Genomic DNA, 17,006 nt, shown 5'->3' on the forward strand with positions numbered 1-17,006 from the left:
TAACCTTGCAGCCAGAAGCACTGAAGATCTGGGCCCTGAGCCGCCACATCTGCTGCAAGATTGAATCAGACATGAAGGACATGGAAGAGGAGGAGACAAATACAACAAAAGTACATCTCTATCACAAGGAGGAGGCTAAAGCCAGGGTTAGAGCAGACAATAAGGACAGGGATGGACTTCATCAGAAACTAGACACTTGCCTCCATCCATTGGATCCCAACACACATCCAGGAGAGAGCATTGTGAACATCACCAGTGGCAAGACAGTCCCTCCAACTGCCAGTGTAGACAGTGCTGTAAAGATTGGAGAGGCAATGTTAGAACAATTTGAAAAGACCTGGCCAGAGGGATTTCACAACACCATCTCAAGCAAAGTGAAGACCATGGCAACAACAACCAAATCCATCACAATTGGCGACTCCAAAATGTATGACCTAAATGTGATCTATTCAAGGACCATTGCACTGTTCTCTAGTGACCGCGATGTTGACGTGAAGGATGTCCTTGCCTATGAGCTGGCACCAATCCCAACTGCCATGTTCACAGAGGATGGAATGAGAATTTGTAAAGCCAAGTCCACACTGAAGAAGTCACTCCAGGTTGAAGTCCGGAATGCCGGTGATGCAGTCACTGTCATTGATGGATCAGCACTTCTTTGGACCATACACTGGCCAGCTGATGGTACTGTCGCTGATTTTATTGATAATATTAAAACACGGCTGATTTAATACCTGTCAGAGAGTGACGTCTACCTCATCTTTGACAGATACTATGATTACAGTATCAAGTCTGTCACCAGAGAAGTCAGGGAGACAGTGGTCAATAGGAAACATCATCTCCTACTATCAACTAAGCCACCAGCCCAGAAGGTTGTCTTGTCATTGTTGTGGCGATCCAGCACAACACAACAGGAAAGAATGAAACAGAGAGGAATCAATAAAACACAAACACAGATATAGCTGATCAGCAATTATTATTTAGTTGTTGCAACAAACAAACAATAATGGGAAGTACATCACCTGCTGCCACAGCAGCCAATCGCGGAAATTCCCCCCAATAGTAGCAACAATCATACAGCATACATACAGTACATTCTCCCTAAGCATTTTTAACGCACACGCATTTTATCATGCAGCCTACCACACAAATGTCACATGTTTATATCTCTGAAAGCTATACTTGTATATGTTTAAACGTCATTGTCTCATGACATCCATAGGATTATTTAACTAACAAAGGTTAACTGTTTTTATAACCTGAGGCCTTCTCTGAACTTCCTCTACCCTCGGTGTCAGCTCACTTAAAATGAATACATCTATTGATAATTCAGAACGACCATTGCCTCTCTAACTGTGTGTGACCCAACTCAGTAACACACATCATATGGAATACCATGTGATCTTTAATGAATATCAGAAATACGCTGTATTAAACATTCCGCTATAACATCATCAATTGAAAACAAGAAACAGCTCAACCGATTCATATTTAAGGAACTGACTGAAGACAGGCTTGTCCATCTACGGGGCACAAACAAACACAAGTTGGTGCTCCAAACCTTGCTGCTCTACCACCAAAAAATGAAGCCTTCATTGAGAATGTCAAGAAGGCCCACTTTCAGGCAATGTTGTGGCGAAATCTCAATGTAAACCTGCTGCCAGCACTGAACCCATAGGAATTTGGATGGAAAAAAGATACGTGTAACAGGTCACTGATCCCAATCCATCTACCAGAAGATGCCAAACGTGTCCCAGATTATATTTTGGAGATGATAAGGTGTGGCTGCAAGAGTGAGACCCCTTGCAATTCCAAGAAGTGCAGTTGTAAAGTGCATGGTTTGCCATGCACAATGTTCTGTGCATGTTTCAGGGTGGGATGCTCAAGATCCTAACAGTAATGTGTCATTTATATATACTAATGAGCAACGTTTTTTCCAACAATCTGCTTACCTTTCCTTTTTGTTGTTGGTAATAAACGCCACGCAGTTGCATGAGCAAAAGAGAGAAGTTGTTTGCATTGTCTTTGCAGAATTCACTGCACTTCAAAAGTATGTTTTGCTGGGTCAGCTTAAAAGGGTTAATATTAATTAATTTATAATACAATGCACTGTATGAATATAAACATTGAGGAAGGCAAATGTGATGCATTTGATTTGAATATATTTCAATATTATTGCAATTTCATAAATCCTTATTTTTCTGGGATTTAGGCGTGTTGGGCATGAAGGGGTTAATATCTGAAAATGCTAAAAGGTTATCAGTGGGCACCCTCCTGTACTCCTATTGAATACACATTGGAGAAATTAAATTGGGTGCATTTGATTTAAGTATTTTGCATGAAATCTCATAAATCCTTATTTTTCTGGGATTTTGGCGTTTTGGCCGTGAAGGGGTTAATATCCAAAAATGCTCAAGGGATAGCACCGGGCACCCTCTTGGATTTTGAAGAGGTACCCCCAAGCTACAAGAAACAGCAGAAAAACAAACTTTATCAGACGAAACAAGGTTCATCCAAAAATCAGGCTTTGGCTCCCGGACTAAAAGCTTTGGATCATTCCTTCACACATGACTGAGTCTGCTGCAGCACTAACGTTACTAACATACCGTCAATTTAGCAACTATAACTTCACTTTATAATATTTCCTGTGTAAACACTATCGTTTTGGGAGAGGTTAGTAGTGTGCTCAGGAAGAATAACGCGTATAAAGTGTACAATGGGGAGCACAAAGTTATTAAACAACCTGTTACACCACTTTAGTGGATACCATCGTCTGCTCTGTCCTTACCTGTCAGACAAACGATAAAAATCCAGCACTTCGGCACCAAAATCATTTTCCAAATCCTGCAGGTGGATATTATAACAGTCTTCTGAAGAACGTCGTCCTCTTTTCTCTTTCTTCTCATCCCCGGGCGATACTTCTGGTTCTGGCTCACACACACAGTTACAAACTAACGGTCACTGGCACATAACGGGACCAGCGTGAAGCTTGGTGAAATAAAAACACATGACTTCCGGTCACTGTTTCCACAATAAAAGCTCCGTTGTGGCAGTTAATGTTAATGAGTGAGTAGGCCTACATATTTTGTCAAGTTCAGTTGCTAGAAAACAGTGTAGTTTATGTTACCCAGCGACATTTTACACAGTACCACCAATCCCCATCCAATATTGGAACAACATGCCAAATATTAAAAATAATAACATAGCCAAGAGACGAGTCTTAGCCAAACACGTGTTAGCATCGTTTGAAAGATGAGGTGCGTTATGTCAATAGACTTTAGGCATCAATGAAAATAATATCCAGCTGCTTGCTTGTATGTTATTGAGGTTAACTTGTATCGTTTTATTTTGAAGACCAAATGATCCCGGCAATAGTTGCCTGCCTCGCCCTGTAACTTGACGCCGCAGACGCTCTTTCCAGACAATTGAGTGGCAGTGATGGAGTGAGGGTAATAAAAGAAGTTAGGACGTTAATGAATCCACTACATTACATAAATACATAATACTTAAACCGGCACTAGGCCTACTACTAAATATATTTTAGTTTTCACCTGCCATCAATTACATCATGTGATCAGAGGATTGCCGTACATTGTTTGGTGTACTGTTGCCATCTAGTGTTCAAGTTTCATGGTAGAAAAAAGTTGTTTTTTAATTTATTTATTTCAGCTTAATTTTTACAGCATAATTCAGGAATGGAATGCATCACACAATGTTCACAACATAAATCCAAATATTAAACAGATAACCATTGTTGAGATAAAATAGTATTTATAATGTACATTTGCCATTGTTCATTTAATAGGAACCTGTTAAAAAACAAAATCGACATAAGAACAACAACTTTGAAGGTGGCATGGTAAAGGATGTTTTATACTGCACATGTTCAATTATAGAAAAATCTGTATTAAATAATGCTAATTTAATTTGTGATTTAAAAAGAAGAAGAAAAAGAAGAAGTTCTAGTTCTAGTTTCTAATGTCATGGTTTGAAAAATTAGACACACCACATAGGAGGACATTTAAAAGGCTCAGTATACTATACAAGTTTTGACAGTGTCTAACTGAAATAAACACATCATTCAATGAAGTGTGAGAAAAATTGAAGTCTTTTGTGTGGAGGTAGGTTCCAAAAAAAAGAAAAGAAAAACCACCACCAGTTACACCCAACAGCAGAAACCACACATAAGCAGACACATAACAAGGCCTTGCTTCAGCATGTTGTTATGCAACAATGCAATGGTGTTGAGTTTAAAGATAAAATACCAGCTAATTTCTTGATTAGAAAAACCTTTTTCTGGGGGATCTCTGAAATCTTTGACTGGTTGCTAATATTTGTATGACATGTGTTTTGGTAAAGAAAAAATAATATATAGATCATGCCCTATAGGCTGACCCCGCCCACTCTCTGTTTAAAATGGATCAGATAGGCTTTGTGGCCACCATTTTGCTTTCTGCTCTTCTTCAAATGATCCTCCCAATAACAACTTCACCCTAAAAAGGACAGATTATGATTCCACTAAATTCTAGTATAGTTATGGCGTTTTAGCCAATCAGGTCACACCTTGAGTGTGAGATTACTGGCTGCCATTGGAGTAAAGCCCAAGGAGATAAACCAGAAGTTGGAAGATTGCAGTTGATACAGGTTGGATGCTTTACTAGTCATTTTGCCTCCTAGTTGGCTTATTGGCTGGCACCGATGGTTTGTCACGATCATCATAGGGCTCATCATGGCGGTCATCAACATCAGAACGACGGTCTCTTCGGTCATCATAGCGGTCATCAACATCAGAACGACGGTCTTTTCGGTCATCATAGCGGGGGTCGTCGTCGTAACGCTCATTGCGGTCACTCGGCTTGTCACGCCGGTCATCATAGTCACTGCGTCGATCATCGTAGTCGCTGCGCCGATCGTCATAGTCGCTGCGCCGATCGTCATAGTCGCTGCGACGGTCGTTGTAATCGCTGCGCCCATCCTCATTATCCTTGCGGCGATCGTAGTCGCGCTCACTCCGTTCCTCGTTGCGTTCGTTGCGCTCAACAGGGCTCCTCCTCACGCTGGAGTCATCATAACCTTGGGGGTCCTCGTGCCCATCAGGACGGCGACCATCACCATTCCTAGCTAGCTCTTTGTCACTGTACTCTTCCTCACGAACTCTGGAAAGGGAACACATAACAGTCAGCTATTGTTATTTTTTCTTTGGCAATGTTCTCCTGGAAAATAGATTTCACCAAAGACTAGCTGCCTTGAAACCAGCTTAGCTGAGTCGGGTTGGTTCTTGAAATATTTAATGTAGCCTTGCCAAAACAAAACAAAAACTTAATATTAAAAAAAGCTTGAACCTTTCACATAAGCACCATTGTCAACTGCCTAGGCCAACAGCACCTGTTATCTGATCCAAATTATCTATTAGCCAAATTTGGCAAGACTAGAGATAGAGATACAGGAATAAACATGACATAAAAATACTTGAACATTTGTCCAAATGGAGCGAATATGGCTGTGTATATCAGAACAAGTTTCTGAAGCTTATTTATGTGAAACATTGACTTGCAGCTTCCTTTTCATAAAGGTCTGTTGGTAATAAGCAGTTTTGGAAGTGTTTTGGTACAAACATGTAGTCTGCTGTTATAATATTCTTTTTTTAAATATGTTTCAGCGAGTATGTTTCTCGGTTGACCGAAGGCTGTCTGATTTTTTCGGTTATCATAAAACAGCATCTTGTTCAGTCAGTGTAAGGGAGAACATATTTACCCCATTGCGTATTCCTCCTCCTTCTTCTTCTTCCTGCAGCAGCAGAAATAGATGACGATGATGAGTACTATCAACAGGGCAACCACTCCACCAATGATTCCTGCAGTGGACCCAATGTTCATGGAAGCTGTATGAGTGGAAGAACAAGAACAAGGATGTTTTTATTGGGAATACTCAGTTCTCTTCTCACAACAATTTTCGTATAAAAAGCTGCTATTAGAAAGTTTTTCTCACGTGGCATGACTGTGAGGGTGATGTTGCAGGTAGCAGAGCGGATTTTGTTTCTTGAGGTGCAGACGTAGTATCCAGATGTATCTTTGGAGATATTATACAGAGACAGTATGCCTCCCTCTGAAAGACAAAGAGACGGTCACATATGCACATCACTGCCATAATGATTTTATGTTTTAATTTACTACATATTCTTCACAATACTTTTATTTACCTTTAAAGAAAAAGAAGCTCAATCATTTTTTTTCAAAACTAAGAAATTTAAATATTTATTTTGTATTATTTTTTTTTATGAAAGCATGTATTTGATTATTTAAAATGTTTAAATATCTAAACTTGCATTATTATTGGTCAGATTCCACATTAGAGATGCAGGGACGTATCGGCTACAAGTGATGCTGACACCACAGACCATACATTTGCAGAAGTATACTGAGGGTTGACTTTATCTTTGACTATGTGAATCACATGTTTTACTCTTTCCCTTGCATTGTTTCCATGCATTGTATGTGCTTTGACAAGGTAAACTACTAGTGCTGTCATTTTGACCAGGACTCCTTCGAAGAAGAGATCTCATATATAGGGCCAGGAAGGCCCTGTTGAGATACAAGAGGATTAAATAAATATTAATAGTAAATATAAAGTGTTGATAGGCCAGACAGACAATGATACTTACTATCTGTGGTTCTGGGGTCACGAACACGAGGCATGTTCCTGACATCTTGACTTTGCCATGTATAGGTGGGTGCAGGGGAACCTTCCTCAGACAGGCAGGTCAGGTTGACGTTCTTGCCGTACTCTGCCTTACCCTGCATCTTGCAGATGGGAGTAGATGGAGCCACTAGAAGAAAAAAAAGAAGTGTAATTTGTCCGTGAAAATATGTCTTCAGACGAAATATAGATTGCGGAATCTGAGAAGAATATATTATTAGAGAATACAACATTATACACTTTTTGTTCTATTTAGGCCGTTAATGTGGAGAATGATTGTTGAAACATATCGCTTCCACCTGGCAACAAAGTAGCTTTTAGTAACACAGGTGGCAAAATGGTTAAAACAGGAAGAGAACTTTTGAGGATCTACTTTCACATGTTGATTTACACTTTTCATTATTTGCAGGCCATTTTGCAATGGATTAGAGAACATTTAAATGCAAAGAGCAATACTGACTGAACTTAAACATCTTTCAAAGTTATAGTATGACACCTGATATTATACTGAATGGTATGCCAAATCCAACATGCAAGATGCTAGTCCTTGCACCTACTTTGAAACCCTTAAATGCAGAATAATTATTTTTAAACAAATAAAATGTTACCTAGAACCACCAAACGTGTAAAGGCGGCTGGGGTGCCCTCATCATCTGAGGGGATCAGAAGACGACACTCAAACAACTTGTTGTCTTCTAGTTTGATGTTGAAGAGTTTCAGGTTGGCCTTCCCCGCGGGAACATCGACATCCAGGGACAACCGACCCTCATACAGTGCTTTTATGTCAGTGGTTTTATCAACAGAATAATAGGTGACGATGTTGATCTTCAAGAAAACAAGAGCATCAGAGGAACAGTAAAATAGGGGGAAAAACTCTTGTTATCAGATAATAAAGAAATATACTAATGCACACACATAAACACATTGTAGTATCTTACCTCTTTAGCACCAACTACTGCAGCTTCAACAGACCATGAAATGACAACGTATTTAGGGGGGCCTTTTGGTACAAAGGTGCAGGGTATTGTGATGTTGTCCCCCCTGGCAAACTCATATACACTCTTAGGGATTCTCACAACAACGGCACCGACACCTGACAACACTGTCACATTGAAAAAAGGAGAATACTGGTTATCACAATGAGGCTTGAAGTGCTTGTCATTTATTTAAAAAAGTAAACCGCAGTGAATTTATAATGTTTATCAAACATTACGGCATCTGTGTAAAGTGCGTCTTCACTGGGGTTGATTCAGCAGCAAACCAGAACTGCAATAAATTACCCCACTCACCCTGCCTCCCACATACACAAACAAAACAAGTCCGTTGTAAAAAATAAATAAATCCGTTAATTCCCAAACATTCACAGGTTCGTTAATATTTTCTCGTTTTCTGATCCTTCAAAGAAAGTAAACTGAATTTATTTCGATATCGTTTGATTGTGTAGGCTACCATCTATCAAACAAATCAAAACGCCAATCGGGAACAGTTTTTGTACATAGAAAAGATACATCGGTATTTTACCCTCAAAGTAATCAATATTTAGTTTTTTTTTTAAATGATGACTACCCTTCATCTTGAAACAAGTCTCGTATGCATTTTATGCATGAACAAAAGGTAACTCCAAACCTGGGGTGTGACTATTGATAATGTTAAATTCAAGATCTTCCCAAGATTTGTAAATTCTACTAAGCTTATTTTTGTATCATTCATTTGAACTGGTTACTTGTCCAGAGCCCAATCACCCATGTCGCCCGCATAAACAGGTAGCTCTGCTCGGTCTCCGAATACCTGAAGGAGCGTAAACAGGTGTGGCAGCTCGGTAAGGCGCAAAGCAAAGGAAGCAAACATTTTTTTCTTGCAGAAGGAATACTCACCCAGAGATAGCAGAGTCAATGTATACATCCTCCTCTCCATTGCCAAGGCTTTCATTTTCTCAAACTAACTCACTGGTTATTCTTTGAGTGGTTGTTTGCTCTTAAATCAAACAGGGAACCGCAGCTGACCAGAGGCCTACTTGCAATGCATCGAAACCCCACAGATTTGAGAGTGATGCGCCCAATGGGTGCGCCCGCCGCGTACGAGTGACTGACAGCTGCCACAGCCAATCGCTGCAGCTCCTGCGGGTAACATTCTTTACCTACCCACCTGGCGTGTGACTGCTTGCCCCAAATGCATTTGTCTATACTTCAGTCTTTTGAGATAGCCTATTCCTTGGCTAGACGTTTTCTGAGGGTTGATTTGACATCAGCAGCACTGTTTCCAAATCGAACCAAATTGATTAACGTGAATCCTCTAAAGTAGGCCTATCACTTTTAATGTTTTAGACTTGTATCGTTGACCAGTCGGCTTTATGTTGCAAGAGAGAAGGAATAGGGAAGTTTAGGTTGTGAAAAACAAACATTTGACTGTGTGGGTGGGGCAGCGATCAACTGATGTTGGAACAAGAGAAGCGTTTGGTCCTGTCAGACTGGTTAGACGAGTATGTTTCACCTGGAGGCAACAACGAAACAGCAAGAGAAAAATAACGAAAGAACAGTGGGAATTTCAGGAAAACTTTTCAAGCGAACCTGTTCCATAATTACCCTCATAACATTACATTACATATAATTTGGCTGACGCTTTTATCCAAAGCGACTTACAATAAGTGCAAAAAACATAAAGAATCAAACTCTGAACAAAGAAAGTGCAGATATATTCAATTCAAGCAAGATCACACCATAGTAAGTGCTGGTGAATCAGTTACAAGGCCTATGTCCTGATGTCAATGTTGAGCTCATACCCACTATTTAGGAGCCAGGATTGGCATGTTTATGAGGGGTACCTATGTCCCCCATAACTAAAACCAACCACATTTTAATTCAATGGAAATATTCATATGCATTTACATGGTTACACAATCTCCATAAAGAGAGAAGATAACATTATGTCAATTTAAAAATGTCCACTAGTAGTGCATAAGGGGAATTATAAATAATGTTGCTATTTGCAGATTCCAGTAGTAAAAGCTTTTTTATGACACACACATTAGAATCATATTGAACATAAATAACTTTTTAATATGCTTCATTGTAACATGCTCCCTCAAAGGACTGTTAAATTCTTGATTGCAGCTTTTTGTGCAAGAGGTTCAATGTAGCATTTTGAGACATTCATCATTACAGTCAGGGGATTGCAAAAAAGATAAAACTGTGCACGTCTGCTAAGAGATAGGCAGCAAGTGTCTGAGGATCATTAATCTTTTGTTAGCATTTCATGTGACAGTAGTGCCTGTATCTTCACAAAGCTTGAAGCCCTTTCATAAAGGGAAAATAATATATGTGAGATGTTTTTTTCTCCACTTATGTATATCTGTATCTAAATGTATTTGTATGTTTTTATGTAAATTCATGTACATTTGTATTTTTCCCGGAAAACTTCTCCTCCAGGTTTCCTTTTCTTTCCCATCCCCTCCTTCTCCACTGCTTAACAGTAAAAAACAATTTCCACTCTTGTGCTCCCGGCAGTCTTATCTTGCCTCCACATAATGACTCCGGACCCCACGACACTTTTTATGTTCTTTCTCACACATTAAACCACTTAAAATTGCCTGGCAGCTGTTAACAAACCACAGAGATGAACAGGAATTAACGATGTTCTCTCTCTGTGGCACATTACACCCTGCTGGATTTCATTTGTTGTTTCCCTGTTTGTATCTGTCATGTCTGTGTTGAAGTGTATTTCAGAGCTCCACCTGTAAGTGGTCTCACTGAATCGGTCTTCTTGTTAGTCCTTTTTCATTTCTGATACCTGTGAAGTCCCATTACCCGGAGGCAGCTGAGGACCCATAGAGACATCACTTACTGCAGTAACCCCCTGGGTCATAACAGGATGAGGACCCAGCAGGAGATCAGGTAAATTCAATCAGTCAGTCTGTGAAAATATCACATCCCATAACACTCACCAGGAGAACAACATGACTCACTCACAGGTTAACACATTTAGCCATTTTGGGACTACACAGGTCATAGTATCAAATTATTTGATTTTAACTAAGCACTGCTTCTCATCATGCCCTTTTAAAAGAGGCAGTTTACCCAAAAGCGACTTACAATAAGTACAATAATAACAGTTTGCTTATTTATATATGCTGTGTGGCTATGGCAATGCCATTTGGCCGGACCACCAATTTGGTACAGATAGAGATCTTTGTACACATTTTGGATGGAATCAGACATAATTTGGTTAAATCTTTCACGGTGTTCAGAGGACACACCCTGTCAACTTGGAGGATTGCCTGACTGTTCATATAGCAACCAACAGGTCAAAGGTTTCTCTTAAGCAGAGAAATATCTTGAAATCTCGATGGCTTGACACAGACATTGGTTGACATACAGGTAATCTTAATGAAATTAGATTTTACTTTAGATTGTTTGGCATGATATTTGGCACTGTAGACATTTATGTCCCCCGCAAAATAATTAACTTTTGTAATCCCTTAACTTGTCATGTAACGCCATCTTCTGTTCAAAACTACAATATCCCTTCTGAATCATACCCAAATATTTCAAAACTATTACTGATGTTATAAGCCTCCACTTTACTTTATGTTAAGTGCAAATTCAGAAAAGGTACGCAAACTAACATTCTTAACTGGTTAAATAATATACCTGTTAAACATCCGAACATCATCATTGTGAGCATTCAAACACAGTGACATTATCATTTAGCTCAAAGCATAGCTGTAGATAGAGGTGCCGTTTTACAGAGCATTGTGTGGCATGGCTGTGGGCTCTTAGTATTGTCACAAAATCTATTTTGATAAAAGCAGTCCATTTGATCATCAACTATCTAAACCCATCCTCTTCAGGGCCGCAGTCTATTGCAACACACAGTTGGTATAAGGCAGGATACGCACTGAGTCTGAAAAAGTATTCAGATAACAATTGACTGTTTTTCAATTGTTAATACATTTATCCCTACCAGGATCCTTTCTAATGACAGATTTCAATAACTCAGACAACAAGGGGGAAAATTACAAAGAAATCGTTAAAAGGCTGTTTGGACGTCGAGCTTGTCGTCAAAAAACTGAAAAGCACACAAAACCGTCGATATGAAGTATTAGAGATAGAAAGAGTGATTTATACTGTAGCCAAAGAAATCGTTAAAAGGCTGTTTGGACGTCGAGCTTGTCGTCAAAAAACTGAAAAGCACACAAAACCGTCGATATGAAGTATTAGAGATAGAAAGAGTGACTTATACTGTAGCCTGAATAATAATCACCTTCAGCATCAGGTACAGCATAATGATGCCCTGCTTTGTTCTGTACCTGGTAGACGGAGCCTGTGGATTTCCTTCAGACTTGTGTGGTAGATCAATTTTCCAATTTTAACAGCATTTTCACACTGTTTCTGTCTCCTGCATGTAAAAGGTCGAAAGACTCAATTGCAGATTGGTCAAATATCTGCACTGCAATCTGAAGGTCATCCCATGTTCATTGTTTGTCAGACACTTATGTTCATCCCTTTCAGCCTTGACATTACATTATCTCTCGTTACTGTCCTTGGAACTTAAAAATTAATGTGACAACCACTTTTCTCAATTCAGAGAAGGATGGATATATTTGACAATATTAAATAAATATAAATAAATGATGTGAAAGACAGCATTTTAACCAGTTAACCAGTTAAAAATGGTCAAAGACAAAAGCAAAAAACATGTTTATCTTGATGCAAGTTCAATACCTTTTTAAAAAAAAAAAAAACAACAAATGATTACAAACAAACCGTATGGGAAGATACATCTAACAACATGTATTTTTTAACAAAAAACTGTAAAACCATTTACACATTTGATACCATATCATTTTTAAGCACTCTAATCATTTTATCTGAAATCCAATAGCACAGACACACATATTGATTGTCCTTTATTGGTGCATGTTAATCTTTGAGCGCACTTGGTAACAAGTCGACCCCCACGTTTAAACACAGAATAGAACGAGCACACAAAAGTTTTGCTTTTCTGAAACCCCAAAGGACCTGTCCATGTGTCCTTGCGTTAAATATTGTACTAGAGAAAACCTGTTGAGTGGTCGCGGGGGAGATGGACCATCTGTACTAATGCGTCGCGCAGCGTCACTGCTCTCCAAAGCTCGGCACGGACGATGTGGTTCACCGGCGTGGTCATCGCTTCAGTTTACGGTGTTATCAGCGTGTTGGGGCTTATTGGCAACATCACGCTCATCAAGACCTTTTGCTCGGCCAAATCCGTCCGAAATGTGCCCAATCTCTTCATGTCCAGCCTTGCGCTCGGGGACGTTTTACTGCTGGTGACCTGCGCTCCGGTGGATGCCAGCCGCTACCTGTCAGAGGAGTGGCTGTTCGGGAGAGTGGGCTGTAAAGTCATCCCCTTCATTCAGCTCACCTCGGTCGGGGTGTCTGTGTTCACTCTTACCGCCCTCTCTGCTGACAGGTAGGCTACTGTTTTCTGTTATTATTGAACCTTTTGCCTGCTCCCTTCATAATAGCCCTGAAGTAAGCCAAATTATCCAAATTTTTTCCTGTTTTGCCTCTTAAGAGCTAGATGAAGGCATACTGAGCGTGCAAACTTTATGTTTTATTACTGCGATGGGAAGCAAATATTTAAGCATTGATCGAGGAGCACTATGACAACGAAGTGATTCTGCTAAATGCTGCTGACACGTGTAAGTAATACATTGATAGAATACATACATTACACTACATTTTTTATTTCAAACTGATATTGTCTTATGACAATAATAGTTTAGCCTGGGGAACAATAAATCACTGTCATATTCTGAATGAAATTACCAATATCAACAGTAAGCTGTCAGTGGACATTTTTAATTTGGTAGGCCTATAATGTTTAAAAGTCTATGTTTCAAAATGCTTTAATTTAAATGAAAATCGGTTTGAAACACGAGAGAAGAAACGGAAAAATACACAATAGGTGTGTGTGTGTGTGTGTGTGTGTGTGTGTGTGTGTGTGTGTGTGTGTGTGTGTGTGTGTGTGTGTGTGTGTGTGTGTGTGTGTCAGTTCTTCCTCTCATTATTTCTGATCTTTGGCCACTTCGTTATTTCTTGTAGTAGTAGGAACATCTTTATTAACCCCAGTCATGTCTTTATCAAACGAATAACTGTGTGTAAGCAGGAAATTAGAAAAAAATTATCATATCAAAGTCAGAATATAGTTGAGCTGTCACTGACTTTGCCCTCGAGCAGTGTGCAATACTAATGTTTCAATCAAATGGATTATTCCTAGAGAAGTCTCAAAATAATTGGCTTCATGTCACTATTCACTGTTTAGCTGGCATTCATTTTCTGTTCCTCAGGATGCAGAAGGTAAAACCCTTTCATTACAAGACAGTAAAACATTTGAAGCATATGGTCCTTTAAGGATAATTATTTCTTTAAAAATCATAATCTTTGTTGTGTCTTCTGTTAGTGAGATAATTCTAAATGGTTTTTGCTCCTCGCTGATAAAAGTACAAGACAATTGCATCTTATAAAATTAATGTTCAATTGTTCTAAAGTTATTAGGGTTATGTTATGTTTGACTCACTCCAATTTAGGAAGTAGTCAGATCTGTTTCTGCTCCAGGTGGCTCCCCAAGACAGTATCATCTGTGTTTACTTCATAAAGGGCGAACCTGCTAATGCAAGAGTTGGTGTATAAAATAAACAATAAAGGTGATAAAGTAAATCCATGGAGGAATCCTGCACATGTAGTCACTTTGACAGAGATACCTACTCATATCTGATGGACTTTACAGCCGAGAAAATCAACAATCCATAAGATTCACCCAGATTCAAGTCCCATTTCTTTAGCATTTTAGATTGTTGTTCTTTGATATATACATATTGGAATGATAACACATTTACTAAGCAGTTTTTTTGATGGTGTGCGATCCTACTTTTATTTGCGTGTTCATTTATGCTCAAAATGAACCCCACAGTGGTAGCCCACATTCAGAGTGCTGAGAATGGTGGCTGTCAGGGGCAAACGCACTACAATGGCCCAAAACACTTCCATTATTTTAGTAAGAAGCTCAAAACACAACGGAACCAGTGGACACTTAATAGATGCACACAGCGGGGACCTGGATCTGGGGATTATAAAGTTGGCCAACTGTCACTGGAAATGTACCTAAACATTTTACTGGCTTAATGTAACAATGTAATTGCATAATTCCTTCTGATATTATTGCAGATCTGTTGTACGATAGCTAGCTAACCTGCTACTCAGTCATTTCAAATATAATCACAAAGCACTTACAATGATAAAACAGACTACCCTTTCCAACAGTGACAGTTGACAAGTTTTATAATCCCAAATGTCAAAAAGCACTGTGTATCGCTCCCTGTTTGTTTTTCTTACAGCGTTTTTTTGTTGCATCTTTTTTATTTGCAGCATTTAGTTCATGCATGTGTTGTGAAGTTGGTGAAGATGTTTCTTAACGTGTTTTGGAACATTTGTGTCTTTATATTTGCATTCTTTTTTTAAATGCAGCGCGTTTTTCGTAATGGAAGTGTTTTGGGCCGTTGTAATGCATTTATTTTCCCAACTAGCCTAAACAACTTGCCTAATTTGCAGCCTCTGATCCAAAGAGAGAAACCTTGCTATAGATTTGTCACAATATGTCTTATACAACCTATCTGACCTGGGAGTATGTGTAGAGGAATTGAGCTACAGGTCTACACTACAAAAACTTGAAATCTTGCCAGGTATATTTGTCTAATATCTATCAGAATATGTCTTTACACCTGACATTAGACATAATAACTTCAGAAGTGACACTGCAGTGAGATATCACAGGTCTTGTTTTTAGACAATGCATGCATCATCTTGTTAAGTCAAACAATCTTATTTTGAGTTGTATCTCAGATGAAACGCATATTTGTTTACATATTTATTAGAAAATCACCAACTAACATCAGAAAATAGAAAACTTTTGAGCATTTGCGGCTTATATTGTAACACAACATTTCCTGATTCTGGTCAAATATAGTTCAAAATTAGTTCTCCCAGCTAATTACAAGATCTGATTTATCTAAATATCCCATCTTATTTCAAGGAATCTGACCAAGCAAATTTTCACTTGATCTATTGGCAGATTGTTGTACTTATTTCAAGTGAAAACGGCTTGTTTTCATTATTGTTTAACTTGTTTTTGGAGCAGCATTTTTTCCACTGTAAGGTTCAACTTCATATTTGGTTGGACAAGATTCTCTTTATATAATCAATTATCAATAGTTTAAATTGCATGCTGCGGCAACAAGAAGGTGCTCAACATGGCTGCTGGAGGGATGAATGTTGATGGATCTTCACTGACACATTACAATTCTGAATATAAGGGCTGCGAGTTACAGTGTTCGACCTTCAAAAATATCAATAGTGATGTGTAGTGCGGTTGTGCAGACTTAGATGAAGCACAGCTCTTATATTATCCTTGACTGAAGTGGTGTATTCAAGTTTGTTTTGAAACTGGGAAAATAGACAGGAGATGTAATGAAGTATTCTGTGGAGGTTAAGTGGGCAAAGAAAAATAAATTACTCCATTTCCTTCCCTTCCTTTCACCCCGGATACACATGTTCAACAGTTTTAATACACATCACTTCCTCCAATTATTCATAACAGCAGGTTGATGTTATCTTTAAGGTAAGGCTTATTTTCAACCCGGTATCACGGCGAGACGTGAACATGGGAGGATTTACCATGCTGGGAGACGTGAAGATGTCACGATTTCGTCCCTTCAAACGTGACAGTTACACGGTATTGTTAACATGGCCCAACCAGTGGAGATATGAAATGCCAAGCAAATGTTACCCCGACGGTCGACTGTTATGGTCATTATTAATATAATAATGATTTATTTTGTAATAGTCACACTCGATTTTGCCGATTTTCTTGTTGCCCCAGCTGGTCGTAACCTCTTTTAGCAGAAACAAAGGCTACATTAATGTATTAAATCAATGTTAATCCATGTGTGTGGTTGTGGAATTAACGGACGTGACGTTGTGCGATTGCGTTGCCAGGCAACAGCTTCGGTTCATGTTAATTTACAAACTCTCCAACTAGAACCGTAGTTATATTTAAAAATATTTTAGAAGGCCTCACGAAATATTTTAATGTACATTAAAATTTAAATGTGAAGCAATGTGTGTCTAACAAAATACATCCGTCATTAACAATACCGGAAACAGATGTAGGGAAGATCCTCAGCTCGGTGATTCGATGGTTTAGCCGCAATGCACGTTGGGAAATGGTGTTTATGCGATGTGAAATCAGAATAAATTAAAAAAAAGAAATAATAC

General features: G+C 38.9%; 2 protein-coding genes across 6 annotated transcripts in view; both read right to left on the minus strand.

Annotated features, from left to right (window-relative positions):
• LOC104967792 (immunoglobulin-like domain-containing receptor 2) overlaps nucleotides 1–2,933 on the minus strand; it is a 28,871-nt gene extending 25,938 nt beyond the window's left edge. For all 5 annotated transcript variants that reach the window (XM_010797320.1, XM_010797321.1, XM_010797318.1 and 2 more), the window contains exon 1: nucleotides 2,786–2,933. In XM_010797320.1, the coding sequence (XP_010795622.1) occupies nucleotides 2,786–2,903 (118 nt within the window). In that variant the 5' untranslated portion in view covers nucleotides 2,904–2,933. The remainder of the gene's footprint in view (nucleotides 1–2,785) is intronic.
• Nucleotides 2,934–3,641: 708 nt separating this feature from the next.
• Nucleotides 3,642–8,779, minus strand: LOC104967795 (cell surface A33 antigen-like). Its single transcript, XM_010797326.1, has 7 exons — nucleotides 8,568–8,779; nucleotides 7,632–7,795; nucleotides 7,302–7,518; nucleotides 6,659–6,823; nucleotides 5,986–6,102; nucleotides 5,752–5,878; nucleotides 3,642–5,153 (listed from the first exon to the last, which is right to left on the minus strand). The coding sequence occupies exons 1-7, from the start codon at nucleotides 8,620–8,622 to the stop codon at nucleotides 4,655–4,657; spliced, it is 1,344 nt and encodes a 447-aa protein (XP_010795628.1). The 5' UTR covers nucleotides 8,623–8,779; the 3' UTR covers nucleotides 3,642–4,654.
• Between the last annotated feature and the right edge of the window lie 8,227 nt (nucleotides 8,780–17,006).

Source organism: Notothenia coriiceps, unplaced genomic scaffold (assembly GCF_000735185.1).
Source record: "Notothenia coriiceps isolate Sejong01 unplaced genomic scaffold, NC01 NC01_scaffold00037727, whole genome shotgun sequence".
Classification (NCBI taxonomy): domain Eukaryota; kingdom Metazoa; phylum Chordata; class Actinopteri; order Perciformes; family Nototheniidae; genus Notothenia; species Notothenia coriiceps.